Source organism: Pristis pectinata, chromosome 1 (assembly GCF_009764475.1).
Source record: "Pristis pectinata isolate sPriPec2 chromosome 1, sPriPec2.1.pri, whole genome shotgun sequence".
Taxonomy (NCBI): Eukaryota; Metazoa; Chordata; class Chondrichthyes; order Rhinopristiformes; family Pristidae; genus Pristis; species Pristis pectinata.
Window position 1 is genome coordinate 116,392,295 of NC_067405.1, and position 16,541 is coordinate 116,408,835.

General features: G+C 40.0%; 1 protein-coding gene across 2 annotated transcripts in view; it reads right to left on the reverse strand.

Annotated features, from left to right (window-relative positions):
• The window catches only part of atl1 (atlastin GTPase 1), a 54,059-nt gene that overhangs the window by 25,071 nt on the left and 12,447 nt on the right, over positions 1–16,541 (reverse strand). For both annotated transcript variants that reach the window (XM_052031274.1, XM_052031282.1), the window contains exons 2-4: positions 15,986–16,230; positions 5,549–5,683; positions 2,193–2,297 (exon numbers count right to left, since the gene is read on the reverse strand). In XM_052031274.1, coding sequence (XP_051887234.1) covers positions 2,193–2,297; positions 5,549–5,683; positions 15,986–16,230 — 485 coding nt within the window. The remainder of the gene's footprint in view (positions 1–2,192; positions 2,298–5,548; positions 5,684–15,985; positions 16,231–16,541) is intronic.

The following is a 16,541-nucleotide window of genomic DNA, read 5'->3' on the forward strand; positions in this document are numbered from 1 at the left end:
CCTGACCTGCTTCGTATTTCCAGCAATTTCTGATTTTATTCTGCATTTAGCACTATCGCCCAATTGGGTCCCTGGAAAAAAATTGTGAAATTGAACAGGATCCAATTAGAAACAGGAACAGCCAGAAATCTGCACTAAAGTAGCATCTACAAGGTGCCCAACTAGACCTCACCAACTTTGTGTTTCTCCCACCACTTTGCTGCATAATATTCAATGAAGGGCATCTTCCCTTAAACCATACTCCGCATGTTAGCAGCACAACACACTTTGACAGACTTGGAAGCAGAGCTTGCACTGGGGTGGGAAATAACTCCCATATACACTCAAAAGGGTGCATATGCAAGGAGGAAGGTCTTGTGTGCCAGGGGTGAGGACACATGCCAGAACCACCATAAGAAGAGCTGGTAGGTGGTGGTTACGATAATCTCCTCCAGGAGTGAAATTATTCTCCCTCCCTCCACCACCATAATGAAGCAATGCTCAAAGAAATAACATGATCTTACAAGGTATGTCAATGCGATCTGCATATCATCATTCACACCTGCAGAGTGGAAATCCCCTCACAAAAATGGTACTTTATGTAGTGGTTTGAGTACTTCAATTGAGGTGCCACCTCAGGAGTTATGGAGATGTAGGAGCAAGCCATTAAATTGGGGAAGGATTCAATTATTCACGTGTTACATTTAGTGCACAGTGGGGTATGTGGGGATTTTATGCATTATATGGCCTCTCCTGAGTGATTATAGTTCACATTGTTAAGGATTGCAATGGAGTTTCACTTGCATTCTTTCCAAAGTTTGACCCTTTATGAGGGTGTCCTGTATTATCCCACGCAGCCAAGGTTCACCCTCTCCATTCAGGTAGGAGATGAGGATGTGAATGCCGAGCAGGGATATCACCAGGTAAGCCTCCCTCTTCCTCCTGTTCTTCAGCAGCTGCTGTCTCATGGAGCTCATGCTCCAGGTCTTGCTGCTCTCCCTCTGGCTGGTGTCTACAGTTTGCCAGATTGTTCAGCATGTGGCCTATGATGCAGAGGTCTCTGCACCTGCTCAGTATCTATGGCAGGCAGCCCTCGGAGTGATGCAGGCAAAAGAATCTCATCCTGAGGAGAGCAACGGGATTTTCTGCTACTTACCCGGTACCGGCCTGTACCTCATCGTGTCAGCACACAGCTCTTGTGGTTGCAGTTAGGAAAGCAGAGGTTAGCCCTTACCCCTCAGGATCTAACCCTCTGTTCCTCAGAATGACCGAGTCACTTGTGCTTCTCAGAAACATGACGTTCACCTTCAGGGTTTTCCTCTCATGATCCACAATGACCTTACCAGTTTGTAAAAAGGTCTGGATTATTAAGGGGAAACCTTATGCACACGAGTGCAGTCAATGGCTGCTGCACTCATGGAGTGCCAGCAGTCCCACCACCCAAGATGCTGGCTGCCCCTCAATGAAACTGTAGTGCCTGGGTGACCTCTGTGATGCAGTGGTGAGCCGCAAATTGGGATTCACGGCAAAGATCTCCCGAGACTGCTTAAAAGGATCCTGTGGTGAGCAAGCCAAGAATCAACATGAACTTAGCAAAGCAGCCCAGGCACAAGAACATAGCCAAAGGTCTTCCCACAGGATGTCACATCTTAGGGATGACTCCCCTGGAAAAGCAGAGGCTAGGAATACAATGGTTATCAAAGAAATCAAGGGAGGCGGTGGTATCGGTGAAGTCTCTTTGGGAGTAAGCTCTGTCTTTGCCTCTCGCCTGCAGATCCTTGACCTACCCTGAGTGGCCAGGCTCGGATAAAATAACTGCTGCAGTAATGGGATGTTGTCAGCAGTGATCACTAGGCACCCATTGACTGAGTATCAGCAGCTAAATGCTGGGAGATGCACTTGCTGCTATTTAGAGCACACCCTACAGATTGGGAAAGGTGTAGCCAGCAGTCACTGCTGAAGTTGCCCAGTCAGGTGTCCTGATGTCAGCAGCTGCCTTCTAAACAGCAAAAGAAGCAACGTATAGGGAGTTTATTCAGTTAAAGAATGGATATTTTTATACTTCACGTGACATGCAGCAAAAACGTTGCAAGATGCTTGGAAAGTTCTGTCAGCTCTCTTGCTGACTGCAGTAAAATGTACTTAACAATATTTTGATATCATTTTATAAGGTCAGAATTCTATTTAAATATTTCAGAAGCACATTCTCCTACCTGCATTGAACTAATCATGGTGCTGAGCGCAAATACTGTGGCAGAGTCTCTGAGAGTTGACTGACTGTCAAATGTCCCTTGGGTGTCCATCAACAGCACAGCAACCTGCAAAGGAGCCAGAACTATTAGTAACCTGTGAAAGGCATGTACTGTAAGTAACATGTTAGCCATTATTACCCAATTAAAACTCAAACGGATAAACTTGATTGGTATACTAGTAACATTTTTTAAATATGATTAATCTGGTCCTTCTAACTGGAAAAGTAAACTGAAAATCCAAGTTGTTAATGACAAAGTTATATTAACTTTGACGATGCAAAGCAAAATAAAATAAGTGAATTTTGGAATGCAAGTTATTGGCCAGTGACTGAAAGGGATTGGTGATGTTTATCCGTATGAAATCCCATTAGGATCACGACACTGTCTGTTACAGACCATGGATGGCTGGGTATTTCCAGCATTTCCAGATCACATTCAGCCGCACACCATTCCATAAAACCACGACCACTATCCTGCACGAGTCCCATATCCCTCGATTCCCTTAATATCCAAATATTTATCAACCAATCTTGGAAATACTCAGCAAATTTGCCCCCACAGCCATCTCAGGAAGAAAATTCCAAGGATTCACCACCTTTTCAGTGAAGAAATTTTGTCTCATCTCTGTCATGAATGGCCAACCTAGTATTTTGAAACCATGACCCCTGGTTGTAGGCAGTCCCCAAGACACCAACCTGGGGAAACGTCAACTCCACATATACCCTGTCAAGCCATGTGAAAACTGTGTACATTTAAGTGAGCTCACCTCTAAACTCACTGGAGAACAAGTCCAACCTGTTTATTCTCTCTTCACTGGACATCCCAGGAGGTGATCTGGTAAACTTTTGCTGCACTCCCTCCATTCCAATTATGCCTTTCTTTTGGTATGGAGACCAGACCAAAACACAATATTCCAAGTGCAATCTCACCAAGTCCTAAATAACGGTAGTAATTCATCTTTATTTTTATATTCAAATTCTCTTGCAGGACAGGCAAACATACTATTTTCCTTTCCCAACTGCTTTCTGTACTTGCATGTTAACTTTCAGTGATTCACGTACAAGGGGACCAAGGTTGCTCTGAACACTAATGTCTTTCAATCTCTCACTATTTTAAAAAAAGAACTCTGCCTTTCTATTCTTTTTCGGCCAAATTAGATGACCTCACTTACTCACATTATAATCCTTCTCCCTGTCTATTCCCACTGAAGTGCCTCTGCCTCCTCCTCACAGTCCACTCTGCCACTTGGCTTTGTATCATCAGCAAACTTGGATAGAACATAGAACGTTACAGCACAGTACAGGCCTTTCGGCCCACAATGTTGTGCCGACATTTTATCCTGCTCTAAGATCTATCTAACCCTTCCCTCCCATATAGCCCCCCCCCATTTCTCTATCTAAGAGTCTCTTAAATGTCCCTAGTGTATCTGCCCCCACAACCTCTGCCGGCAGTGCGTTCCATGCTCCCACCACTCTCTGTGTAAAAAACTTACCCCTGACATCCCCCTTGCATCTTCCTCCAATCACCTTAAAATCATGTCCCCTCGTGTTAGCCATTGTCACCCTGGGAAAAAGTCTCTGACTGTCCACTCGATCTATGCCTCTTCATCTTGTATACCTCTACCACGTCACCTCTCATTCTCCTTCTCTCCAAAGAGAAAAGCCCTAGCTCGCTCAACCTATCCTCACAAGACATGCGCTCCAATCCAGGCAGCATCCTGGTAAATCTCCTCTGCTATATTACACTTAGAACATAGCACAGTACAGCACAGTACAGGCCCTTCGGCCCACGGTGTTATGCCGACCTATATAAAACTACTCCACAATCAACCTAACCCTTCCCTCCTACACCTCCCATAACCCTCCATTTTTCTTACATCCGCATGCCTAAGAGCCTTTTAAATGTCCCTACTGCACCAGCCTCTATCAGTGCATTTCAGGCGCCCACTTAATCCTCTCATCCATGTCACTGATTTCGATCACGAAGAGCTGACCCGACAGCACCGAACCCCACAGCATTCCAATGGTTACAGCCTTCCAGCTTGAAAATTACCCATTTACTCCTACTCTGTGCTCTGTCTGCTAACCAATCCTCAGTCTACATCAGTATGTTATCCCCATCCTATGTGATTTAATTAATTTAATAATTTCTTGTGCAGTTCCTTATTGAAAGCCTTCTTAAAGTCCAAATGCACCACATCCTCATCCCTTACAACCTCAAAAACCTCTAAACAGATTTGTCAAACATGGTTTTCCTTTCCCACATCAAAGCTGATTCTGCCCCATTCTATTATTATTTTCTAAGTACCCTGCTACTACTTGCTTAATAAATAATTCTAGTTAAGTTCCCCACTACAGATATCAAGCTAACTGGCCCTTGTCACATTTCTGCTCTCCTTCCTTTCTCAAATAGAGGCGTTACAATTTGCTACTTTCCAATCAGCAGGAACCATTCTAGAATCAATGGAATTGAAAGAGGACATCCAGTGTATCCACTTTCTCACTAGCTACCTCTTTCAGAACCTCAGATTTCTTTCCCATTATTTTCTCAAATACTTTTTTAGAACTAATGGTTATTCCTTCAAGTTCCTCATTCCCTCTTAATTTGTCATTCTCTATTCCTAGAATATTTTCTGCATTTTCTTTTGTAAAGGCAGATACAAGATATTTGTTTAATTTTTCTGCCATTTCCTTGCCTCCATTATAATTTATCCTGTCTCCATTTGTAAGGAACTCACATTAATTCTTGCTCATTTTTTATTACATATTGAAGCTTTCACTGGCTGTTTTGATGGTTCTCACCAGACAATTCTCGTTTTCTACTTTCCTTTTCCTGAAGTATTGACTTGGCCCTGTTTTGCTGAATTCTGAAATTTTCAAAACACTCTGGCCTACTGCTCTTTTTGGCAACATTATAGGTCTTTGTTTTTGATCTAATACTATCTCTAACTTCTCATTAATCAGAGCTGGACCACTTTTCCTCTTAAAGAGATATATATTTTCTATGGAGTATGCCTTAATTCCTCAAATGATAGCCATTAATCACTTACTATCATACCTTTTAATGTAGTTACCAAATCTACTACGGCCTTATTCACTAAATAGATGAACCTTTCACAAAGAAGAAGTTAAGCCTTACCAAAATGTACAGGAGAGGCACATCTCAAGACAGTTTGAGAATTACCACTCTTAATAAAGCCACCACCTGCAGAGGGCTGGGAGAAGCCACATGTGGAATATATATGCCTCTGTAGCTTCCTTGACCTAATGGCCTGCTATATTCCTTAGAGTCTGTGCAATCCTTTACGCTGTTCTCACCTTTTGTCCATTAGGTTTGTCTACCAGAAACACTTCACTCCAGATCTGAATACCAGTCGTCTCTCGCTCTGATCCCCCACGCCAGGAAAACCCAGTCAAAGGCTCGTCAAAGTGACCCAACCAGTTGGTGGGATCCTAAATAAGGGAAGTTTAAAAAAAATTAATAATCTTTGGATCATAGAATTCATCTCTATTATTCAGAAATCACAAATATAGACATTTTATATAACCTTTAACACTTCTTTAAAAACTTACCATTGCTAATATAATAGCTAAGATATGAATAACTTGAATATGTGCATTATTTATTTAACTGGAATGAAAACTATCCTGTCTCAGTGATAACATTCTCTTCCTCCAGCAGGCCTCATTTCTTTGTTGATGTCTTGATCGTCATCGAGGCCTTCAACAGAACAGCTGATCAAATTTTTGGGGACTTTGTCTTTGGGGTCTCCCGTTACCTTCTCATGTGATGCCGCAGCCCCATGGCCAGGAATTTCCAATCTCCTCTCTAGTGGCAAGAATCAAGCCAGGGGTACAACATGCAGAGCAGCTGTTTCCCAATCCATGAAATGGGTTGAGGTCGATTCAATGGTAGGTTGAGATGGATGGTGAAAGTCAAGAGGGTTGGGTTCAAGTATGGAACACCAGCCTTTGTGGTATAGCTCTATTAAAATAATTTTGTGTACCAAACCTTAATGTGATGCAGATTTAATTTTCTATCTTTGTTGCACCTTCTATGTAAACCATATGAACTACGCATTGTTGTAAAGTTCACCTAAGATTTGAGATTTTTCTCAGCATTGCTGAATTTATTTTACCAAGAAATGAATTTGTGGATCTTTTTAGGTCATTTTAATCTCTGAAACATCGTAAAAAGGACCTACATAGTTGTCTTGAAAATCCTCAGAAATGTCTGCCACCAAATTATTTACACAACTTCAAAAGAAAGGAAACACCAAAAATATAAAGAGGGTGCATGAAATGGAGTTCTAAAACTAGCTTTCATGTTAGCTCAGAGTCTCACATGGCAACAACAAAGTTCTCCAGCAGGAAGCAAGTGAAGGGAAATTTATTAAGGAGTTGCCATTGGTATACAGTACATCTGATCTACATCAACAATGAGTCTTAACTCCTGACTTCCAGAAAAATCTGATAAGGTGGCACATATCCAGTGCATCAGCCAAAGAAGGTAAGCCAGTTAAATCTAAAACAATCCAGTATTTGTTTAACTCTGCATATCAGGATCCTATCTGTATCTTTAGGTGCAAATGAATGCCTATCTATTCCAGAATATAAGCAGTCCAGTGCACAATCTTAAAGGAAATTGAGCATGGTTCTCACAAAACAGCTGACAAAATATTTAATTTTTGTTTGATTTTGCTTGGGTCGATCAGCCTTGCTCTATTCCCCCGCTTCCTACAGTTATTGCTGCCTCAATTACCTGCAGCAAATCAACATGAGGGCTGCCAGTTCCCCATCCTCCCGCAACAAAAATGTACAGACTGATGTTTTCTTGACACCTCCACTTGCCAGGTATATCATGAAAGAGTTAATGCCAGAAAGAACAGTGCAGGTGCATATCTGACAATGGTGACATCCTTGGTTCTGCAACAATACTCTTGGCTCTTGCCTCTGAGATAGAAGATTGCAGGAACAAACTTCATTTCAAAATCGAGACTGTGGTGAGAAAATACCATGCTGGAGGTACAGTCTTTCCAATAAGATAATAAAACCGAGACCTTTTCTGCCACATAAGGTGAAAGTAATGGATTGCATAACAATATTCAAAGAAGAACAGGCTAATGTTATAACAAACATGTTTGGCCCTTATTACAGTGCTGTCTGTGGGGCTTTGTTGCCGGCCATTGGATGCTGTATTCCTACCTTATGAATGACTACATTATTTATTCATTTTTCACGAATGCTGCCTTGCCAGGTCACATCTGTGGAAGTTCATACTTTGCTGGGTCTGGAGTTACAAGTAGGCCAGACCAGACAAAGATAGTGGATCTCCTCTCCCAATTCAGATTAGAGAGTGACTTGAGAAACAACTACAACCTAAATTATCCAAGTGATTGGAAGAACTCCCCATACTTAAATTTTATGATTTCCTTGTTATTTTCTAAGTGGCGAGGAACTTGGAACTGAGGAGAAACAGAGAAGCATTAAGACCAAAAGGCTAGTGGATAGGTACAAAAAATAATTTAAAAACCTAACAGAAGTTGAAGAGTTTATAGGAATTAATATGGAAGACAGAATTCAGTGTAATGCAGCCTTTAATTTGACAAACAAATCCACTTGACCAGCCAAAGAGACGACTTATCAACTCTATTCTAATTAACATTAAGCAGGTGGGACAATTATATCCTCGCATGTTTTGACATGCAAAAGTTATTGAAATGCAAACATGTTCTGGACAGGTTTTGAACACCTGGCTTTTAATAAGTTGAAGAACAACCTAAGGCAATTAAAACACTTATTTGTAAAAACATTCCCCTCAACTCTCCAAAACTCAGAGACTGGGAGTCTAAGAAAAAGAATGCAGACAAGAACAAGTTTTATCACATTTCTGCAGAGAAATAAACCCAGCAAGAACTTCACAGGCTAAATTAGAAACAAATTTCAAATTGGAAATAACACAACATGGTGATAAACTGTAGCTAAGTGATTATTTCAATGTTTTTATTCCCTTCAATTTTATTCCTAGAATTTTAACATTAATATTACAGCTATAAAGCTAATCCTAATGTCTGAGTGCTGAATTACTGCATTATTAATAATTTTGTCAATCCAGCATGAATAGGAAAATTCTAAAATTGGTTGGGCCAGTAGAGGAGAATTAAGAGTTTGTCCAAAGGCAAATCTTTGTTCTTTGCAGGGAGTTTCAATAAGTACGGGTATTTCACAATTAACAAAAAGGGTGTGTTCCTGGAAAACATTCTGTTATGCAAAGATTGTATCGTAAAGACTGGGCAAAATGGACTGTGGCTATATTGGTGCAGTGTACTCCTGTGGGTGGTGAGAGAGACACTTTTCAGAAATGTGAAAAATAGATTCATAAATCAAAGATAAATAACCCAAAAAAATTATAGGCATCATAGCAAAAATTCATAGATACAATGAAGACACAAGAGACTGTAGATGCTGGAATCAGGAGCAACAAGCAATCTGCTGGAAGAACTCAGTGGGTCGAGCAGCATCTTTGGGGTGGGGTGGGGGGTAATGGAAGAGGGAAAGGAATTATGAACATTTCAGGTCAAATAAGAAATATAAATACAATGCTAGTTGATGAGTAATTCCTTTTTCTTTCAATACTTTATCAGCATTATTTTTAAAAAAAACGTGCTACATCTTTGCCATGGCTTTCATCCCAAATGTTATATGAAAGATTTAATATAACAAATAACATGCAAGAGGGCTTGTCAGAAATGTTGAGTTACTTGTGCAGCTTGCTGCAAAAAACAAGTTTGCTGCGAAAAAAAAAACAAGTTTGCTTAGCTCGCAGGTATCAAGACAAGGGAGGAGGAAAAACCTGTTGGGGCTCCAGCCTCCGACACCAACTAGTGACCTCATCTGGAGAATGAGCATGTGAATGTTGGGCGAGGCTGTGAATCACCACAATATCGAATCGACTGCAGTCAATTACTGTCTAAGCAAATGAAGCTTGATCATTTGAAAATTGTGCTGCATCATTTGATGGGTCAGTACCTACAAGAAAAAAAAGAAATAAATACAAGTATAGAAAAATATTAAAAATAATCTCTGCACCATTCAGCTGACAAAAAATTGACTGGCAGGACCCTCAACAATATTATAAATAGGATGTGAAGTTCCTCTGGACAGCAAAATAACATTCCATTCATTTCCTCTTCAAAGAATATAAATAAATTGATTTGGCTGCACCATTATCCTTTAAATGTACATTGGCAGTGTTTTTAAATTTTGTTCAGACTATAGGTTTGTAGTTCCAATTCATGCCTCAACTTTTAGAATAGTTGGCACTCGTCTACTATTAGTTAAAACTAGGACCAACCCTGCTGACAGCAGGGGCAGTAAAGCAATCAGTTTCCACTGAAAGGAGCACTTTGACGTTTTCCTTCACTGAGACTCTTTCCTTGATGCAAGTGTCCTTGACTTCACTGCACATCACTCCACCCACGACAACCTCAGTGCCACTGCAGCACAGCAAGAGGTTGAAAAGGCCATTAGATGGCTAAAAAATAACAAGGTCGCTGAAGCAGATGAATCCCTGTTGGAATACTAAAAATGACAAAAGTACTTCTAGTACAAATTCTTGACATCAACTCCCTGATCTAAAGAGGAGAGCATACTGGTGATCTCAAAGAAACCGTAATCATGGTCATATTAAAGAAAGGAGGCAAGTCTGATTGCAGTAATTACTGAAAAGTCTCCCTGCAGTTGGTCACAGGGAGAGTGATTACAAAGATGCTCTTAAACAAACTCCTCTTCAGTGGCTGAAAGGCTTCTCCCAGTCATAATGCAAGTCCCACCATAAAAGGTACAATGGACAAGGTCTGCTCTGCGAGACAACTCGAAGAAACGTGTAGAGAGCAGCACCAACCACTGCACATGGCCTTCTTTCTCATAAAAAGCCTTCGACTCTCTCAGCCAAGAGGGATTAAATTTGAGAAGGATTCTCTGTAGATGCCCAAAAAGATACATCACCATCCTCCATTAGCTCCACAATCTGAGACATGATAACTAACGAATCCACCGCAGATGCATTCTTGATATAGAACATGTCAGCAAAACTGTGTCACCACACATAATCTCTCACTTATCCCCGGTACAATGTCTCAGCTTGCCTCTAACAAGCTCCCTACTGAAACAGAGTTCATCTACAGGACAAGCAGGACCTTCATCATCTCAGTTCTGAAATCAAGATCATCCATCTTCAATCATCAGCTTCTAATTCACAGGACACACATGTGCACACTCAGAGACCAAGCTCCAACCATCACTGATTTCTTTATTTAAGTTTATGAGAGGACGTGCCTTGTTTTAAACATCTAGTAGACAAAGATCCTACACTCAACTGCACCACCACATAGCATCACCTCCCAACAATCAAGATCCATGGTAAGATCCTGGACAATGTGGATCACATCCCATATGGATAATTGAATACACCATTGCCAACTCGCCAAGATGGACTTCAGCCATCTGCAGAAAAAAGCTTTTGATGATCAAGACTTCAAACTCAGACCATTACCTTGGACTAGTGAGCAGCTGGCATCCCTGCATGCTTTAGACATGGACGACTTATAGCAGGCAAAGGATTGGAGAAGTGCTGCCAACACAGCCTCTGGAAAATCCCCTAATCCACCAGCAGGATGGGTGACCGAATGTCAGTCTCCTCTCCTGTGTCAAAAACCTCAACTCCAAGGTTCTGATCACACATCACCATCTTCAGTGAACACGCCACATCACACCAGACTATTGAAGAAAGCAACATAAGCCAAGATCTGTTCCAGCAAAGTGATTTCTGGAAACAGAGAAAAAGCTTCATGAATGTTCTCAAAACTCCTTGGGGGAAAAAATGTAGTGTCCTCACCAACCCTTGGGAATTCCTAACCCATAACTCCTCAAATCAGCAGAAGCGCATACAAGAAGACACTGACCACTTTGAGTCTCTCCGATGGGATTGTGTGGACGTCAAGTACAAACAGCAGGAGCCTATAGTTATTCAATCAGCCCAGTTATCCAGCAGCACCTTCTCTACCTGTGACAGTCCATGGATCCTGTAAAGACCTGTGTAAAACCCATCAAAACTAAAGTAGAAATAAGTCATACTCAACCCCAAGGGACTGCCCAAGAAGAGAGGAATATTTTTGCTTTAAAGGCAGTTCAGAGAAGGATCACTAGGCTAATTCTACTGACTGAGGAAGTTGTCTTAAGAGGAACAGGTTAGGCCTACAGATGTTAAGAATGAAAGGTATGAGACATAAATATCTGAGGTCTGACAGGGTGGAAGTTCAGAGGATAATCCCTTGATGGGGTGTTGCAGAATTGGGGCTGTAGTTTCAAAATAAGAACGTCGCCCATTGAGGATGGGGATGGGGACGAGGCGGAAGTTCTCCTCTTAAAGTTGTAAAACCTTGGAATTCTGTGAATATCACAAGATCACAAGACAAAGGAGCAGAAGTAGGCCATTCGGCCCATCGAGTCTGCTCCGCTACTTCACCATGAGCTAAACTATTCTCCCATCTAGCCCCAATTCCCGGCCTTTTTGCCATATCCCTTGATACCTTGACTAATTAGATACCTACCAATCTCCTTAAACACCCCCAATGATCGGGCCTCCAAAGCTGTATGTGGCAACGAATTCCATAAATCCACGACCCTCTGGCTAAAGAAATTTCTCCTCATCTTTGTTCTAAGTGGGTACCCTCTAATTCTAAGACTGTGCCCTCTCGTCCTGGGCTCACCCACCAAGGGAAATAACTTAGCCACATCTACTCTGCCCAGTCCTTTCAACATTCAAAATGTTTCTATGAGATCCCCTCGCCTTCTTCTGTATTCCAATGAGTTCAGTCCAAGAGCCGACAAACGCTCCCTGCAATGTAAGTCCTTTCATTCCAGGAATCATCCTCGTAAATCTTCTCTGAACCCTCTCCAGCCTGTTCACTAAATATGTTCAAGTCTAAGGGAGAAACATTTTTAGGCTATTTATAACTTTTGCTCAAGTTACACCCACTTCTAATTTGATGTGTATGGAAAACTATTTAGTTTTGGCAAATGGTTTCCTTTCTAGTGTAATCATAGCCTGCATAGTGGGAGAATCAAGGGTTATGGGTAAAAGGCAGGGAAGAGAAGTTAAGGTAAAAATCAGATCAGCCAATGATTTTACTGAGTGGTGGAGCAGACTCAAGAGACGACGTGACCTACAACTACTCTTATTTCTTATGTTTTTATGCATCATTTAAAAAATAATCCTGCACATTGAAACTGAACAATTCCAAGTCAAAACAGAATGAGAAATATCAGTATTTCTACCTGGGCTCTCTCATCCAGAGGCCAGATTTCCTTAGTACAGTATAGCATACAATGAATGTAAGGTTCATTGGGAATTATATCCCCAATGTGCTTCTGATTTTTAAAGAAATAGGATAACGAATATTAAACCAACCACCACGACCTAAAAGTGAAAGATAAGTAAAGTTAGATGATTCCCAACTAGGATTTTACCTGCAATGATAAAATATAGGGGGCTTTTGCCAGGACTCTAGGAATTGTTCTGCCTTCTTACCCTTCATCACATTAATTTCCCCCTCCCCTAGCCCACTACCACCACTTACAGGATGCAAAGTGATTAAGCAAGGGAAACCGCACAGTTCCATTTGAATAGCTGTAAAAAAGATAAATGATATTGTGAGTTGACACCACATGTTGGACTCTGCCGAATGCAATGTTGACAGGATATACATCATGAGTTCAATTTCTTGACAATCAATGATTCCAAAATAATCATTTAGTTATCAGATGGGCTGCTGAATGACTTCACAGGGTAACTGAATTTTATTACAACAGCTGCAGATAAGCGTGCAAAACCCACTGGCATCACCCTATCATGTTGCAGCTTAAATAATCATCAGCAATGATGTTTTCCAAACGAAACTTCATTTGCAAATTAAAAGACGGTTCGGTTAAACAAGAAAGACCTCAAGAATAAAACCCACAGTTTAATTTGTCACCTGAGCATCAAATGTACCTCGTTCCAGTAACAGTTGTCCTCAATCAAATTGATGATGGCTTTAATCAAATTGAGACAATTTACAAATGGTCAAACCGACACCGAGGTTCCAAATGAGATTCACTAGGATAGGAGTATTTAACTATGAAGAAAGACTTAGAAACTTGTGCATTTTTATGAGAACAAAAAGTTTCAGAGATCAGACAAAGGTAGTCACCATGAGTGATTTTTATAAGGTAAGCTGATAAGAACCTATTCCCACTAATGCTGACACTCAATAACCAGAAAGCATTAATCAAGATCCACACCAAATAAATGAAGGGAGAGATTTAAAACTGAAGTTTTTTTGTTTTCACACTCTGAGCATTCTTAAGAAGAACTTAATAAGAAATAGTGGTGAAAGAAAAGTCCATTATCGTTTTTAAAGAGTGAAATGTAAAAAAGAAAAACAAAAAAAAGTAAAAGTTAAGGGAAAAGAGTAGAGGAAAGAAAGGTTCTTTCAGAGAACTGGAATGTGATGAATACAATGCCTTTATCCATTTGGGCTCTGATATTCTGCAATTCTACTGCAAACAAAAATTGAAACATAGGTAACAAGTACACAAATGAATTGAGTGAAAGAAACTAGAAGGAGCCATTCCAATTGGAATGGCAGATTTCATTGGCCAATTTGTTGAATTAATTCCAGTGAAAGAAAGCTAACAGAATACTCTGCTACAGTGCCAGAATAGTAAAATGCGAGTCTACACAAGTGTTGCTGAGGCTTTGCATTGGTCCTTTAAGACAAAAAAACAAAAACTAGAAAGAGCATGTAGCAGACGGTAACCCTGATTATGGGAGGTGAGTTATGTGCAAAAGTTAAAGAAGCTCGAAATTCATAGCCTGAAAAAAATGACTAAGAGGTTTATCAAGGCTGATGAAATAATTAAGTACAAAGGAGATAACACCTAGGTTTTTATGCAAATCAAAAATGTGAGATCAGAGGACACAAATGTAAATTAATAAAAACTAATCATTTACCCAAAGACAGGATTTGAATTCATTTGCTGGCTGGATAATAATGGTAAAAGTGTTGAGTTTGTTCCCAAAAACAAAGTTACAACTTTACTGCAAGAGCCAATGTATTTTAAATGGATCCAAATCTTTGACTTTTATCTTCTTATCACTGATGTTATGTTGTATATATTCAGAGATCTTGTATACAAAATGTCTAAAATCCAGACTGCTGCAACTGCAGATAATGGTGTCCCTAACAATTAGTAGCTTATGCTCAAGTTACACCCACTTCTAATTTGAAGTGAATAAAAAAAAATGTAATTTTGGCAACTTGTTTTTCTTCCTGAATAATTACAGCCTACGCTACGACTACCTACATGAAAAAGAACCATAATCTACTGTGGACTGGAAGAAGATCATCTGCAGCTTTTGCTTCTTTTCATAGTAATCACAGTCCTAAGTTTTGCTTGCTGTGGAACTGCCCTCCAAAGCTAAATGATGTCTATACCAGTGGAGTGCAGAAATAAATACCTCTGTTCAAAGATTAAAATACCGAGATTACATAACCCTGCTGATTGCCTTCCATCTCCACTGGCCCCCCTCCCCCCCCCCCCAACACTTATGTAATTTGTCATACATGCCCACCCACTCTACTTGCTCTAAATAAGTTTTTTTTGTCCAATTTCATCAAGAGATAATGCATTTTAAAATAGCTTATGCAGTGAGAGGATAGTGGTACCTAATGACGTGGCAGGAAGTTACAAGACCCCACCTTTTGGTCAGTGTAGAGTTACAATTTGGGTGCTGTGAAATGACAGGGGGAAAATAAAATCAGGCAAAATAACTTGTGCTAACTCCTATTCAGTGACTTCAAACAAAAGTGCATCTGTATACATGTTACCTATGTCTGTGGTGCTTCCTGCAGTAAAATAATATATTGTCACTCATTGTGGAGACTCTGACATGAAAATTGAGAACTTGGGCAAGATTCTAGATGGCTGCCAATTACCGTAAAAGCATATCACAGCAAGAGTCATTGCTTCCAGGTAAGAGTCTAAGCTTTATGAATAATTCAAACCAGAACAATGCTCCTTCTTGGCCAAGAAGACCACAAACTGTAACATCACTGAGTAAAAAAAATCATTACATGAAGTGAAAGGAATTTGTACAGCATTATGTCATAGACCTATTTAAAATACATATAAATGGGATAAAAGTCTCCTGCTTCAGGCATACATTGGACTCAAGAATTTGTTGGTAAAATGGTTGCATTTTTTTCGTAGTTAAGATTCTTGATCTTGATGCATAAAAATTAAGGGGCACTGCACTGCTAACTTTTTTGTTCTGCATTCAAAATACAAGCTTTGTGTTTCTTGATCTCTTCTAGAACTTTTTTAAAAAAATGTTTGATTAAATTTCTTAAGTCAGTCATCATTCCTCAGCTAAACCTCTGGTCACTTCTTGTGGGAAAAGAATTATAGTTTATATATATATATACACACACACACACATATATATTAGTTATAAAAAGAATTATAAACACATCTGGCAATTCAGTTCAATTTCAAAGAGGGAATCTTACCTCACTCCTCAAGAGTTGAGAATAAATTAGTGAATCTGTGCCCTGCTGTTCCAATATGGAACTTACACAAATGGATGGAGGGCAGCTTTCCCCATTATAAATGGCAACAGATTAATGTGAAGCTATATTATTCTTACTTTACCTGGCTGTACATATATCTCAGCATGAAGTCCATGAGAAATGATTTTCCTTTCCTGAAGGCACCAGCGACGGACAAGGCTACCACTTCTCGATCCCTAACCTCTTCTGAGAGAAGGATTTTGTTCAGAGCCACTTCATCCAGTTCAAAAGTATGATCATCGTTAACAACGAGAATCTGAACGGGTCTAGCCTGCTGGACAGTGTCATCTTCCGATGTCCAGCTAAAGCTTCCCTCTGAAAATCCTCCTATAATCAAAGTTTCTGAACATTAATAAAATACAAGGCAGTTTCATCCATTTAATACACATATATAAATTATAAGAGCATTACACTGGAGAGTGTTCACCATTTCAACAAGCCCTCACATACTAAATGAGGGACCAAATATTCTTCATCATTTATAAATATATCACTTTAAAAATTCAAAGAAGTTAGTTTAGAAGTTAATTTATTTAATAAGTACATTGGTATTTCTCTGTATTAGTGGAAACATGCATGGCAAAACCTATAATGGCACACAAATCCTTGCACATACCTATATGATTTCTCTTTAAAAG